The 15,989-nt window shown below is 33.6% G+C and overlaps 3 protein-coding genes across 3 annotated transcripts; 2 read left to right on the top strand and 1 right to left on the bottom strand.

The window, feature by feature from the left end:
- Positions 1 to 626: 626 nt before the first annotated feature.
- Positions 627 to 4,907, bottom strand: LOC127786829 (uncharacterized). The gene is made up of 4 exons (XM_052314519.1): positions 4,725 to 4,907; positions 3,633 to 3,889; positions 1,392 to 1,837; positions 627 to 1,046 (listed from the first exon to the last, which is right to left on the bottom strand). Exons 1-4 carry the CDS (start codon positions 4,853 to 4,855, stop codon positions 780 to 782), a joined length of 1,101 nt encoding a protein of 366 aa, XP_052170479.1. The 5' UTR covers positions 4,856 to 4,907; the 3' UTR covers positions 627 to 779.
- An 803-nt stretch (positions 4,908 to 5,710) lies between these two features.
- Positions 5,711 to 8,459, top strand: LOC127804629 (uncharacterized). Its single transcript, XM_052341910.1, has one exon. It carries the CDS (start codon positions 5,966 to 5,968, stop codon positions 7,418 to 7,420), a length of 1,455 nt encoding a protein of 484 aa, XP_052197870.1. The 5' UTR covers positions 5,711 to 5,965; the 3' UTR covers positions 7,421 to 8,459.
- A 1,948-nt stretch (positions 8,460 to 10,407) lies between these two features.
- On the top strand, positions 10,408 to 12,732 carry LOC127794422 (uncharacterized). Its single transcript, XM_052325485.1, has 4 exons — positions 10,408 to 10,707; positions 10,911 to 11,014; positions 11,445 to 11,868; positions 11,979 to 12,732. The coding sequence occupies exons 1-4, from the start codon at positions 10,408 to 10,410 to the stop codon at positions 12,708 to 12,710; spliced, it is 1,560 nt and encodes a 519-aa protein (XP_052181445.1). The 3' UTR covers positions 12,711 to 12,732.
- Positions 12,733 to 15,989: the final 3,257 nt, after the last annotated feature.

Here is a 15,989-nt window from a genome sequence, read left to right as displayed (position 1 = left end):
CATTTTCTCTATTTTTATTTTCTACTTTTTTAAAAAATATTATTTTTTTATTTTTATTTCATATTATATTCATTTTCTATTTTCGTCTAACCTAAACTCTTTTAAGACATATGAATAACATAATTTGTAGAGATTTATATAGAAATTTTTATTTTTATATTAATTTAAAAGAATAATAATAATTTATTTGATATAGTCAAATATTAAGTAAGGGTGAATTAACCATTCATCTTGTGCTTTTTTTACAAAGTTATTAATCAACCATTCACCATTTCCTTGGTAAATGCTCAAAATTGAGTGACTCTCAAAGATCGATTGTTTCAATCCAATAAAAAAATATAATTGTTATTTAGGGTTAATACCTATCATTTTGTCATTATATAATAATAAATAACTTGCTAGATTATAATTTTAGATTTGTAAATTTTGTCTTGAATTCTATTGTAATAAATAAATTTTGGTTCTTTTTTATTAAATTGTTTTTTTTTTTCAGTCATTTTGGTTACTTTTACAAATTAATTCAATTCTGGTTAAATCAACCGAAAAAACCAAATGCTCACTCTAACCAAAAAGCAAAAATGAAAAAGAAGAATCTAATACAACTTTCACAAAATCTAGTATATACATTTAAAGGCTTTGCCTCAAATTAAGGTGATCATTACATTTAGAAGGGGTATTGTGGGTTGAGAATAGAAGAACACTAACAGAGAGATAGTAACAATCACTTTTTAAGGCAGCTCATCTATGAATATGATCACCTTTGGTTTATAGGCGCCAGCCTATGCAGGATCAGGTTTGAGCCCAAGTCGCTTCCTTGTCTTCTTCACAAACAAGCCCTTGGATTTAATCATCCCGGGTATGCTTCCCATGATTGCTAGGCAGAAAATCTGTGCCACTGCTTGGTTTCTCCCTAGTGAAACGAATGCCACTGGTCGAGCTGGCCTATAGATAGCCATCCCGCTCCCGGCTCCTCCTGATAACAGCAGCTTCAAGTTCTTGGCAGCCACCATGGCGTGTCTTCGTGCTGAATGCCCTTGTTTTAGTTCCTGAGTAACTAGGATTAGTTAGAATCCAAATCATTGAATATTCATTTCCACCCACAAATGTACGAAATAATACTTCTTACTGAATATTCATAACAGAATATGCTGGACAGTAATTGTGTTGTGTGCATCAAGTAGAAATTTGGCTAAAGGACAAAATCCATCATGGATGGAACAATGTTTCCATCTTTGGAGGACCAGAGCAAAAGACCTACGGCAAGAAAAGAGGCTATAGTATACCATATGAGAAATATATTTTCTTGGGATTGTAGCCCAAAGGCTAAAGATAGTCCCATGTCTGATCATGGAAGCCTGATAAAACTGTAGAAAAGGTGGGGATAGACTTACAGGAACATCGGTAATATCTCCAATACCAAAGACATTCTTGTGACCCTTCACCCGCATATTCTCATCAACTATTAACCTTCCATGAATGTCCAAACTATCCTTCAGAATAGTCTGCTTGAGCCACAGGGAACCCATATCTTTGCCCGTGCAATCAAAAAAGCAATCAGCACTAATACTTTCTCCTCCAGATGTTTGGTAAACACCATCCGAGACAGAAGTCAGATTGATGGATTGGCCCATGATGACGCTAACTTTTTCTGATCTCAACCACTCCAGTGCTTTTTTGCCAGCTTTTGGCCCAATAAATTCCAATAGCCTTGACCCCCGGTGAACTAGTGTCACCTTCTTCTCAGGAAAATCAACGGCAATTTCCCCAGCAAGTTCCACACCAGTAGGACCCCCTCCAGCTATCAGTACTGAATTAGATGACTTCAGCTTTTCATGCTCTGCAATATGGTAGAAAGATTGAACCTGAGGCACAATAGTACAATGCCAATGGATGTTTATTCTGACATAGGGTAATGCCATGTAGAGTAATATATCAAATTGGAGACATAATACATAAGTTATAAAACGGGTGTGGATTTAGTTGATAGAGATCAAACACAAGTGCCAGAACTGCCATTCCATGCATGGAGGGGATGTGAGGCCATAAATTAATGAAAATATGCATTTAGTAAAAATCTGTAGCATTTTTTGACGCTTCAAAGTATAATATCACATAATAATTTCTAATAATTAATAAATATGTGAAGAACCATCTCTATGACATTTTGCTGTCAACTACTACTATGACTGATAACCCTGATAAACCAGAAACGCATACAGGACTTATTAATAACATTAATATATTACTAGTTTATAGAAAGGAATTAGGAGCTCCTTATATCTTAAATTAGACAGGGTCCATTAACTTCCATGCCATCTGCCAAGTCACTTTGTTCCCAAAATGATAAGTTGCATTTCTTCCCATTCTGCTCAGCCATCAAAATCCCCAAAAGTTGGTTAAATATAATGTCCACAGTACTCTTCCCAAAAGAATTAATATTCATCAACTGTACAATGTTTTTCTTCTTCTTTCCTTTTTTTCTGGATTCTTGTTTAACTTGTAACAAAAATTGTCGTAGGTTACAATTTTTTATTAGTTTGTTGGGGATCAAGTGTGGGAAAGTGAAAATCGTTCCATTCCATTAGTTCACAATTTTTGGTGCATACTTTTGATAATGGAATCCTACTCCTACAAGAACTAGATACCACATATAGTATGCATCCAAAACAGTTTGGTGCTTCTTCATTTCTGACGCTGTAACCCACTTACCAATTCTACTCTCAAATATTTAGTCGTGCATTGTAACGTTAATTCTTGTTTTTGTTGACTTTTGGGTTTTGGGGCATTTATCAAAATAAATATTTTCCATTACTGCAGTTTCCTACATTCTCATAATTGCATCAGTTTTTTAGCAAGGTTGAGCTGAGAGGAGAAAGAGAAGGAAATTGGTCAAAGTCAGAGAAGAAGAGCCAATGGTAGAATGTTCGATAGTATGTACTTTTACATATAAATACACATTCCAGCATCCAAATGACAAATTAGAAATGTATTATTTCCTAACACCCCTAAGCATCTCATATGCACATATGAGATGCCATCCCCAAACTCCAGTTCACGATCATCATCAAATGCAGCCGTGAGTGTATCGGAGCTCCCCAGTGAAAGACAACTAATATTTGAAATTTTGCACAACTAGGTTCCTTAATTTCATTTGAATCTTGTGGACACATATTTACATAAATAAGGTGTTTTTGTGACCTTGATATGGCACCTCGTGAGGTGATAAAAGAGGACACAGACCAGTTCTTGCTATTCATTTAGGTACTTCTATATGTAGCTTTATAAACTGTGCGTAAAAAGATTTCATTTACTTCCGGTTACAAGCAATTTCAGAATTGTTAGAGTTGATTTGAGATGTTTGTTCCTAACCAAGAATCCTAGTTCTAAAAAATTTACCCAATTACAAATTCGAAAACAAACCCAGCAACAAGAAGTTTCCTAACAGAAAATTAAAGATTTAAATTTGTGTACATGATGACGTGGATATATAGATATCAAAATATGGACCTAGTTTTTATTCTATAAACAAAGATACAGATTTTTATTTATTTATTAATTATTATTTATTTATTTATTTTATTATTTTTTTTTGGGAGGCGGGGGTGTAGTGTGGGCAACTTTATGTACTTTACCTGCCAGGTAACCGTTAATCCTCTCCATTTTAGATTGAGGACCACGATCAACATGACCTGTGGCGATGATAAGATAATCATACGCAATATGATGGCCTTGTGCAGTCAATACTTCACTTTCGGTGATATTAGCTGCAGAAGAAACAATAACTTCTGCATTTGGAAGGTACTCTGTGTGGTTAAAGATTGATTTTTCTGCGAACAGCGGCTCAACTCGTGATCTCAAGTTTGCCCAGGGAATCTCAAAATACTCCTTCCTGTTGTCATAACATGGTTAAGAGTCAGAATGAAACACCTGCACACAAAATATGTGTATATATATATATATATCTGAAAGGCAAACAAAAACAAAATAAATGAAATTGGAAATTTAGAAAGTCATACAAGGTCTAACTTCAAAAACCAAGATCTCATTATTACTCACCAATTGCATACGTACCTGCACATGTACAGTTAAGAAAAAACGAATAGGCCAAGTTGGAAACAGTATACTGTCATGCATACCACTAGGTTACACTAGCAAAATTCATTCGCTTCCTGGTAAAGGGCAAGGATGAATTGAAAATACAATTCCATGGGAAAAGATCAACCTAAACTTAATCTTTTTCAACTTCAATAACCCTACATTTGATATATTTTTGTCCCTAGTGCATAAGATTCCCCACTTTCCAAGGGAGGGAGGATTGTTTCTTTACACAACCTTACCCTTGCTTTGTAAATAGATTATTTCCACAACTTAAACTTGTGATTGTCATTCACAAAGGAGCAACCTTACCGTTGCTACAAGGCTCCCCTCTTATTTCATATGAATTAATTTAGAATCTGTAAATTCTCCAGCTGTTTCATTTTCACATTCAAACACATAATTTCTCCAATTAAAAATTGGTAATCACAGTTCTGGAGACCACAAAACTAGCCCTCAGAAAGCAGACACATCCAATTACACTGATAGGGAATACAATTCCAAATACACATCCATTCGCAGATGACAACAACAGTTTCTTCATATCAATCTTGATTCTTCTGTCCCTCCAATTTCAGCAAAAAGACCGAACGAACCAACAAAATCAAGAAAGAGAATGAGAAGCTTACGAATCGACAAGGACGACATTGGCATGTCTTTGAAGGATTCTGGCGGCAAGAGAGCCGGCGACACCTCCTCCGACTACCACCACCCTCTTCTTCTCCATCCCGGTGCCGCCTGAATCCGCCATCAAATCCATGTCGATAAATAGCTTATAAATGAAACAAGAGATCACGAAATCCAGACCCTAAAGATATCAAACGCCAGAAGGCAATGCCAAAATTTAGCTCTAGCAACCTGTGGAAGGGACGAAGCTTTCTATTCGCGGCCACAATTGCCATTTTAAACTTTTGGCTCCATTGCTTTGCGGGTGTTTTACTTAAATAATATCATTTTTAAAAAATATTATCCAAATATTATTGGTTAATTCTATTTTTATATTTTTTTACTGTTATTTTAATTATACATCCGGACTTATATTTTTAAATCAATCTAACTTCTATATTTTGATATTTTTGTTATGAAATAACTTAAATTTTTTATTATTTTAATTACACCATTAGATCTACAAGTCAATTTAATTCTCTATATTTTTAAATAAATAGAGTGTAACATGTATTTTATTATTTTATTTTATTTTTTTTACACATAAAAGTATGAAAATTAAATTAATTTGAAAATATAAATTTAGAGATATAATTAAAGTAACAAAAAAACTTGATTGTCATAAAAAAAAAGACTCAAAGTATAGAAATTAAATTGACTAAAAAATTAAGTATAATCAAAATAATAAAAAATTTAATTGATCACACAAAAAAAATATAAAAATAAAAATATAAAATTGGCCAATAGTATTACTCCAATGTTATTTATTTATCAAAAAGAGTAGTACTACTCCAAATGTTATTTATCAAAAAGTTTGGGACGGGACATGATTCGTTATTCTTGGGGGTTAATTTAATAATTTTATATAATTGGAAGATAAAATGAAAAAAATCCAAAATTCTAACATATAAAATAAATTCATTTAAATAGTTAGATGGGTGTTGACAGCGAGGGAGGGTTTCTTCGGTCCGTACTGTTCCTCCATCCACAAGGTATGGAGAATCTCTCGACTCTCTCTTCCCATCCTGATACGATTCCCATCAATCGAATTGCTAGAAAGTTTTCATTCCGTTTGTTTTATAATCATGGGTGATTTTATCTCTTGATGCTGAATCTGCAAATTCTTTACTTCTCTCGTAGCGATAGATCTCCACATCCAGGAATTAGATTGATTGAATCTGTGAATTCTTGACTCCCCACTGTAATGGATTCCCAAGAAAACCAAAATTCGCATCACCCTCTGCAACGCGAGCAAAGTCACCCTCATTTCTTCAAGTTCAGATTCTTGTATTTGTTGTCAGTTCTAGTTTTGCTTCTAGCAATCTCGTCCAGTTTCATCAACACAGAGTATTACCAGCTTTGGAGGCTTCTTTACGCCATGCCATCCAACGAACAAAACTCTTCACCAAACCCTAATTCCAAATCCCGTTCTTGTGTGCTATGGATGGCTCCTTTTGTTTCGGGTGGTGGGTATAGCTCAGAAGCTTGGTCTTATATCTTAGCCCTAGACAAAAAGAAAGAAAGCCTTAGGTTTAGGTTGAGTATTGATCAGCATGGTGATCAGGAGGATCTGGACTTTTGGGATGGTTTACCAAAGGAGATGCAAGATTTGGCTCTTGAGCTTTACCGAACAGAATGTCCCCTGGATGATGATACCATTGTGATATGTCATAGTGAGCCCGGTGCTTGGTACCCTCCTTTGTTTCAGACACTGCCATGCCCGCCAACCGGCTATGGCGATTTTAGGTTTGTAATTGGTCGGACTATGTTTGAGACTGATAGGTTGAGTCCCGAGCATGTTGGGCGGTGTAATCAGATGGACTCTGTGTGGGTTCCTACTGAATTCCACGTATCCACATTTGTTCAAAGTGGGGTCGATTCATCAAAGGTTGTAAAAATTGTTGAACCTGTTGATGTTGAGTTCTTTGACCCTGATAAGTGTAAGCCATTAGACCTGGCTTCTATGGGGACTCGAGTATTGGGCTCAACAACTTCAGCGAATTCGAATTTTGGCAAGGATTTTGTTTTCTTGAGTGTTTTCAAGTGGGAATACAGGAAGGGCTGGGATGTGCTACTGCAGGCGTACTTGAAGGAGTTCTCCATGGGGGATGGAGTTGCTTTGTATTTGTTAACAAATCCGTATCACTCTGACAGAGATTTTGGTAATAAGATTTTGGATTTTGTTGAGAATTCTGATTTAGTGAAACCGATTAATGGTTGGGCTCCTATTTATGTGATAGATACTCATATACCTCAGGTTGATTTACCTAGATTGTACAAGGCAGCTGGTGCATTTGTTCTTCCATCAAGAGGGGAAGGATGGGGCCGGCCTATAGTGGAGGCAATGGCAATGTCATTGCCGGTGATTGCAACAAATTGGTCTGGGCCGACCGAGTATATTACAGAGGAAAATAGCTATCCATTGCCCGTGGATGTTCTGAGTGAAGTATCTGAAGGACCATTCAGAGGGCATCGATGGGCTGAACCTTCTGTTGATAAGCTTCAAGTACTAATGAGGCGTGTGATGAGCAATCGTGAAGAAGCTAAGGCCAGAGGAAGCAGAGCAAGGGAAGACATGACCAATAGATTCTCTCCTGAGATTGTTGCTGACATTGTTATCGACCACATCCAACAGATATTTAACAAGAGTGCGGCTTGAGACGTCGTTTTCTTTTACTATGCCAGGCTGGGGTTTCGTGACGAGCAATGCTCGTCTTACTAAAAACTTGCTCCACAATGGGAGTTCCTTTTGTTGAGGCTGCTGGAGGAGCTATTGAGAAGCTGATTACAAGTTCAGTGCGTACAAGTACATTTCTCATATGAATTATGCATAATGCATTGTTACAGATGGATTTGCTCCTGCCTCCTAGGGGCCGGGAGAGTGACTCCATGGAAAACAAGCATATTAATTTAATGGGAAGGTGCTAATAGGATTTTGGAAATTCATGATTATGTGCTCTATTTATTTTACTTCTATGAACAACCTAGGCATGAAGAAGTGATTCTAGTTGAAATTATGCTCAACTTGCAAAATTAAGAACGGAGATTTTAGATATTCCCGTCCTGTCCTGTCTCACGATCGAAGTCTTGAAACCTTTTACAGAAAACAAATTTTTTTTGTGGGACTGAGCTATTTGTCTGCCTTGGTTCACACAATTGCTGAATATTGTCCCTAGATCATGCATGTAAGATGGCAGAGGACTCGAACTCAACTTGAAGGATGCCGGTTTCATGGTCATGGACTCATGGCTTTCCTTGAATATTCGAGATACGCATTGCAGAAAAACTTGCTCTTTCTCATGTCGACTGGTGGGATAGCGTGGGACTTGAAGGACACCGGTTTTATGGTCATGGCTCTCCCTGAAGATTCAAGATGTTTGCTGCAGAAAAACCTGGTTGTTATCGTCGATGCGATTATCTCCTTTCCATGTTTTCTCTGTATTGGCTTGCAACGGGCTCTGGCATTTCCTGGATCCTGCAATAATGGTGGTAATCTCCTGCCCTGAGTTGCTCCTTGATAGACCTGTAAATGCAACAAAAGGCATGGTTGGAAAGGAAGGCTTTGATCTGTCAGTCTTTTTACCCAGAGAAAGTGTGAATTTGATGTAATTTTTCTAACTAATCATGTGAATGAGTAACCTTTGTTGGGGGCAAAAAAACAGAAAGAGAACTGAACTTGAGGTCTTCTTATTAATTCATGCACATTGTCATGCAAACATAAAAGAAAAATTGTTAACCTTAGGACTCTTAGGTTACAACCTTAGGTGAGAAAACCCTCACATAAACCCTCTCAAACACTCTCGGATGCAATGAAAGAATAGAAACAGAATATATGGACAACAGAAAAGAAAATAATAGAATAAAAAGATCAAACCAAACAGCATTAGGCGTAGATTTTATCTTAGTTCGGAATGTCTTTGGCAATCTTACATCCAGTCTTCAAACACCCACCAAGAGTAGTCTTTTATTAGGATGAAACTGATCAGTACAAAACCCAACCTCTCTCTCAATCCTATCGCTCAAGTACAGTCCTTGTTCACTCCAAGAAAACTCAAGAACACAATACATATGCCTCACTTTCTCTAGAACAAAGAATACTCACAATAGAAGAAGAAAACTTGGCAAGAGAGAGGAAGATGTTAGACTGCCGCCTTCCCTCTTATTTATAGAGGAGGCAGAACCCCCGTATAACTAATGATTATAGGAAAATTACAGTTAGACTCCCAAAGTTTACATTAATTACACTTTGGTTTAAAAAATCCTAACTGTTTAATAACTTCCAGCCAATAATCTTCCATACTTTACTGATCTTCTACCGCACAAACTCTAGGCAAACTTCAACAAAAATTTAAAGATCTTTACGTGTAGATGCATATGGTTCCAGTGTCAAGACTTGGATTTTCTCTTGCATTTGGGGATCATTCTTATAGTCTCCTTTTACTGAAAATCGAGCAAAATTAAAGATTGATAAATTTTTCTTATCACATCTTAACCCAAAAATATTGACATTTACTTTCTAGACTTTACAGTTAAAAATAACCAATAAAAGATGTTTTCGCATAAAATGGAGGTGTTGAAAAATTGACCAATGTTCGATTATATTTGTATTATAATTTATTTTTATAAATTTTAATATTTTGATGCGCTAGTAGTTATAGATTATAAAATTTTGATATAATTTATAAACTGTGCAACTTATATTCAATCTGAATTTAATTGGGTTATGTTGGTTTGATCTTACTTTATAATTAAGTAGATCTTAGATTCAATATTTTAGATTTTGATTATGATTTATTGGAATTTGAGTTTATATAAAACTCAAATAACTTGACCTAAATATGCAAATATTGAAAAATATAATTTACATTTCAAGCAAAATATTGAATTTCTAGATATATATATATATATATTGAAGTCGCAAAGAAAATAGATGTCAAAGAGAGAGGAGGAGAGCCAAGTAGACACTGAAAAATTGCTACGTCAATATGCATGCACATATAACTTGTTGATTAGATATTTAAATATTAAGAATATATAAGAAATTGTAAAAAAATTAAAATTTTAACAAAAAGACATAAAAATTTAGAGAAAAATATGTTTTGGACACTTCATTGAATTATGAATATATTTTCATAAATTATCAACTGATTTTCAAAAAAATTATAAGACTTTTAAGAATTATAAATATTAAATGTTTATAAAATTAGAAAAATTATTGGTAAAATTACAAATATTTTATAAAATTATAATTTTTAATTTTTAAAAATTAGAATCACTTTAATTTTTGAAATATTTATAATTTTGGAAAACTATTGATAATTTATAAAGAATTATTATTAGTTTTTAAAAAAAATATTTATAATTTTATGAGCATAAAAATTCATAACATTATCAAATTAATTAAGCAGATAAAACAATACGCCAACCCAACACCAAATTTAATCAAAACCAGTTCCTGCTATAACTCAGTTTGAAAGCTGCTAGCTATATATACGTATAGCTTTCAAATTTACAGACGCATATTGCTCTGCTCTGCTCTGCTCTGCTCTTATCGATCCAAGAATTCCTCTCTCTCCCTCTCTCTCTCTCTCTCTCTCTCTCTGTTATTGGCTTGGCATGATGCAAGGAATGATATTGGCGAAGAAGATGCCGCTGGGGTACGGGTTTCACCCCACCAATGAAGAATTAGCTTCTGGTTATCTTCTTGGTAAGGTGACTCAGAATCCGCTGCCCGCGGAGACTCTTTTGATCCAGGAACGCAACCTCTATGACGAGATGGAACTCTCTGAGATTTTCGCCACAGCCGAGGACTACACCAAACTCTATTTCTTCACCCACCTCAAGAAGAAGACTGAAAAGGGCTCGCGCATTGACCGGACGGTGGGGAAAGGTACCTGGCGAGGAGTTGACAAAGGCATGGATATCTTCGACGATCATGGCAGACTGGTCGGCCAAGTTAAAAGCTTCGTTTACGAGAATAAAGACAGCGCTGAGAGTGGTGCTTGGAACATGAAAGAGTTTAATCTTGGCGGCATCTCACTGCAACATCAGATCAAAGCTCTCTCTCTCTCTCTCTCTATATATATATATATATTATAATATACAATTCAAATGTTCATTGTTTTGATAGCTTTCCTGATATTTTGCAGTTGAAGAACTGTGTTCTATGCGTGATCAGAAGGAAATTGAGAGACCCAATTGCAAACCGGCGCAGACTACAAATTGAAGAAGACGTTCCTCATTATCAATACGCGTATGTCTCTCTCTCTCTCCTTCTCTCTAGGGCGAGATTCATCGCCAAACCTTGCTGTAATTTGGTTGTGTAATTTTTTGTTTGCTTCGTGTTTATATATACATAATATATATATATATTATATTTTAAAATATATATATTTTATCTAACTAGAAAATATATTTGTTATATATTTTCAGTTTTATATACATAAAATATTTATCAATATCTAGCAAGGTAAATCTTTGTAATTAAGAAATAAATCTAGTTTTATACATAAATATGAAGAAAAAATTACTAATTGTGTTTTAAAAATTAATTATGTTTTAGAAGTTATGAGTTAAAATGTTGTTAATATAATTAATTTTTATTTTTAACAAATAAGATATATAAATAATATATTAAGAAAATATTAATATAGTATTCTAATATATTATTTATCATGGTTTAGGAACTGGCTGTGCCACTGCATAGGGGTTAGGTTTCGACCGAGCCACCAAGACTTAGTCTCCGGTTACCTTCTCAACAAGGTGACACAAAATTCGTTGCCTGTAGAGTCTGTAATTGTCGAACGCAACCTTTACAACGAGTCAGAATTGTTCGATATCTTTGCCATGATTCAGAATGGTGACAATTTCTACTTCTTCACCCAACTCAAGAAAAAAAGTCAAAAGAGTTCACGAATTAATCGAACTGTTGGTAATGGTTGCTGGCGAGCTTTAGACAAGGGCGAGGATATCTTTAATTGTAAAAGAAGACTTATTGGACGAGTACGAAGCCTAATCTATGAAAACAAAACTCTTCCAGATCAAGACAACGTTTGGAGCATGAAAGAATATAGTCTTCATGGTGATTCACTGCAACATCAAATCTTGGTATATCTAAACTCTAATCTTAAAATCCCCTTACTCTCTTTCTCTCTCTCTCTCTCTCTCTATATATATATTATTGAATTTCATTCCCTTATTGTTTTGATCATTTGCAGCTCAAAGACTATGTTTTATGCGTGATAAAGAGGAAAACAAGCAACAGTCCAGGTCTAAAGCGGCGCAGATTAATGAAAAAAGAAGTTTTTCATGACGACGAGGAGGGTGATTGCTTACAGAACAAAAATAATGAAATTAATGCTAGAAAAAATGAGCTCTCAATAGATGATTATATGAACTATAATGAAGGAATAACAATGGCAATGCCAGTGAGCTATTTCGAGGACATTAATAATGTTGCAGCAACAGTCCCACAACAAGAGGATATTGGAACCACATATGAGAACCCGCAGTCGCTATCTCTCGACGACGAGTCATTGCTTGATGAAGTTTCCATGTTTTTCGAAGATTTTGCTGCTGGACCGTTTACTACTTGTGATGATCTATTCAACATTGTGCAAAATGGAGATGATCAGAAAAGTGGACATGACCACCATGAGCTTTCAGCATCTGATAATGGCGAAAACACTAGAGGAATTTCAACGATGGCAGTACCTGAAGGAGCTGATCTTTCAGCATCTGATTATAGAGAAAACAATGGAAGAATTTCAACAGTAGCAGTACCTGATAATGATTCCAAAAATATTGAGCAAAATCTGCTGCAATCACCAACTTTTGATGATCTGTTCACCGATGAAGTTTCCAGGTTTCTTGGGGATGGGACTATGGAAAAGCCTGGTAAATTGCATGGAGAAGACGATCCTATAAGCCCCAAGATGAAAAAGAATTAATTAGAATAGATAATTAGGTTTGATTATGGACTCATAAAATCATCATGTATATATTTTTTGTATTTGGTTTTATATTAATGAATTCTTTTCTTCCAAACAAAATAATGGTTTTCTATTTTTTTTCTATTGTAACATGGATTTTTGGATTAATTCTAGTTTGTTTTAAATTAATGAAATTAAATTTGGTGCCCTTCTTTACAAAAATTCTTATACCCAATTCACTTGTAACATAATAAATCAAGCTTAAAAATATTTTTCTTTTAAAAAGTAAGACCGAATAGAACTACAAAATAAAAAAGATTTACATGATTTGATAAAGATGTGTATTTGTGGGAAGAGACAAATAGTTTCTCTATTAAAAAATCACAAGAGAAATCACACTTAGGTTAAATATGAAATTTAAGGTATACTTTAACAATTATTATTATTTTCTTTTAAATAAAGTTATTTGATTCGAAATTTGAATTAAAGAGTTAATGGAATGAGAATACATACACATTTAACCATTTACTTTGTGTGTTATGTGTAAGGGCCAAACGGGTTCTTTTATTTGGTATAAATTTTGGGTAGAAACATTTTTTAACCATTCACATGTTAGCACCTAATAAGATAAATTTAAAATTAAAACAAAAAATAGTTAAGGTGTTTATTAGTAGAAGTTTGAAGGAGATAAGTGTAATTTTGTGTGATACAGCAGAAAAAGTATTTCAAAATAAATAAAAATATGAAGAGAGGAAGTGACTGTTGTGTACTTTAAGGGGGCGTTTGTTAAAATGAACAAGATAAGAGGCATCAAAATAAGGTTAGAATATTTTTCGGACCAAGATATGGAATGGTCAAGATAAGATTAGGAAGTATTACAAGATTTTTATTAGACTATTTGTTAATTTTTTTTGAAATCTATTGATAATTGTACTTTTTCTTTCTATATGTTTGTTAATGTATATGATAAACATTAAAATAAGAGTTTTTTTTTATCAAAATACCCTTATTACAAAATTCATTCAAAATTGTTTGTAAATATCAACAACAAATTTATGATTAAAATAGTATTTTATGATTAATATGAATTGTTAAAAAAATAAGAGTAAAAAATAAAAATAATGTTTTATTTTTTAAATCCATGTTCAAAAATAAATTTAAAAAGAGTTGAAAAGTAGAAATAATTATTGTTGAAATTACAATAATTCCACCTAGATAATTAAAAATGGCCAAAACATATTTTCATAATAGATAATAAAATATAAAATTGAATAAAATATTTTAAAAATTGATCAAAGGAATTGCATTAGTTAATAAAATATATATAGAGAGAGAGAGAGAAATTTAAATTTTAAAAATCAATGAAAAGAATAATGTCATTTAAATTTTAAAAATTATCAAAATATATGACAATTTAAAATATATTAAATAATATTAATATAAGACTTAAATGAATAAGTTCTTTTAATAAATTTAAATTTTTAAAATATATTAAATGATATTAACTATCCTACAAGGGGCATATAGGTAATTGAATCTTATTTGCAAAATGTCGAATGAATTTATCCGAGGATGGAGGTCAGATAAATTTATCTTCAAAAAAGGAGATAAAATGTCACGTTGAAGACTTTTTCAAAGACAGTTAGATAAATTTAACAAATACGTTGAAAATGCCAAACATTCATAATACTTCTCATATATATTTGACATTTTTTTCTCCTTATCTTGATTAACAAACACTCATAAATTAATAAACAATGGAAATTTATCCGTTGGGCTATCCAAACAAGAAATTAACCTGCATGCGACACTTGCAAATCTCAGTGTGATTTTGTTCACCCCCTTTAACGAGGGCCTCGTCAAGTAAAAGGGGATGAACGTTAAGTGGAGTGTTTTTGGATGATTTTAAAATATTTATTTCATTTTTCTTTGCACAACTGAATGTTTTGTTTACTCGTCCAAAGAACTTCTTCCTCATTCACACACACACACACACACACACACACACACACACTCTCTCTCTCTCTCTTAGGCTTGCGTCTCCTCTACCTCCGGTGTGTCGTCCAGCTCCAGCATCAGTCCTCCGTGCGTCTTCTCTTGCCATCATTGGTCCTCACCGCGTTTCCTTCACCTCTGGCGACGCCTTTTTGTTCCCTTTCTTCTTTAGGTAAATGTTGATTTAGTTTTTTTGTTTGTAAATGCTCCAATAGCTACACTTTGCTGCTTCTTCTTGTGCTTCTTATTTGTCTGCAATTTTGTTCGTTGGTGTCCCTCTGTTATTAGTCAGAATGTGAGTGTATTAACGATTTGCTTGCGTGCATCTTTAAACAAAAATTTGTTACATTGTGTCACTTGATTCTTGTTAGTAAATGATCGAGATCTATGTTGGGTAGGGATGGCAATTGCAACTGAAACTGTGGGGAACCGAACCGAAACCAAACCGATCAATGCGGTTAAAATCGTTTGACTGAGTAATGGTTTGGTTTGGGAAAAAATCGAATACTATTTCAATGGGTATGGTTTGATTATGGTTTTCACTAAATCCAAACCAAAACTGAACCGAATATATACGTAACCGAACTAAACCGAATATACATATATATAATATATATATAGACTAATGCATTTTTTTACAAGTATTTTAACTAATGCAATACAAATATATAAAATATTTAACATTTATAAAGTAATTAACAAATTAAAATAAAACTAATCTTGAATTATTTTATTTTTATCAATCAAATAATTATATCTAAAAAGTTTGAAGTTAATTTGTAACTTTATGCATGAAGAAGGTAATTTTATTAGAGTTTGTCTTTATTTGTTGTGGAGTTATCAAAAATATTTATGAATGTTATTTGCAAGAGTTTGTTTTTATTTGTCGGTATGGATCAAACTAAAAAAACTATGATTAAAATCGAAACCGAATAGTTTGGTTATGATTTTTAATTTTTAAAACCAGTGAGTAATGGTTTGGTTTTAGTTTTAGTAGTTTAAATTTGGTTTAATTATGGTTTTGATAAAAATCGAAACCAAATCGAATTATTGTTAACCCTAATGTTGGGTTTGTTTGATTGTTGGTGTTTATATTGCCTTTGATTGTCATTGTTTTGATTGGCATGTATTTGGCAATACTCAACTTGTCCTGAAACTAGAAAATAGATGTTGCAGCTTTTAAGCTGCAACAAACAGGGCCAATACAGTATGGAAGTTGCTTTCGAAAAAAGAATGGATGAAGAAAGTGAATTTTTTGCTTGAATTTATTTTACCTCTTTGTTTGATCTGTATTTTATTGAT

The sequence above is a fragment of the Diospyros lotus genome, chromosome 1 (genome assembly GCF_014633365.1).
Source record: "Diospyros lotus cultivar Yz01 chromosome 1, ASM1463336v1, whole genome shotgun sequence".
NCBI classification, from domain to species: Eukaryota; Viridiplantae; Streptophyta; class Magnoliopsida; order Ericales; family Ebenaceae; genus Diospyros; species Diospyros lotus.
This window is presented reverse-complemented; position numbering and strand designations above follow the sequence as displayed.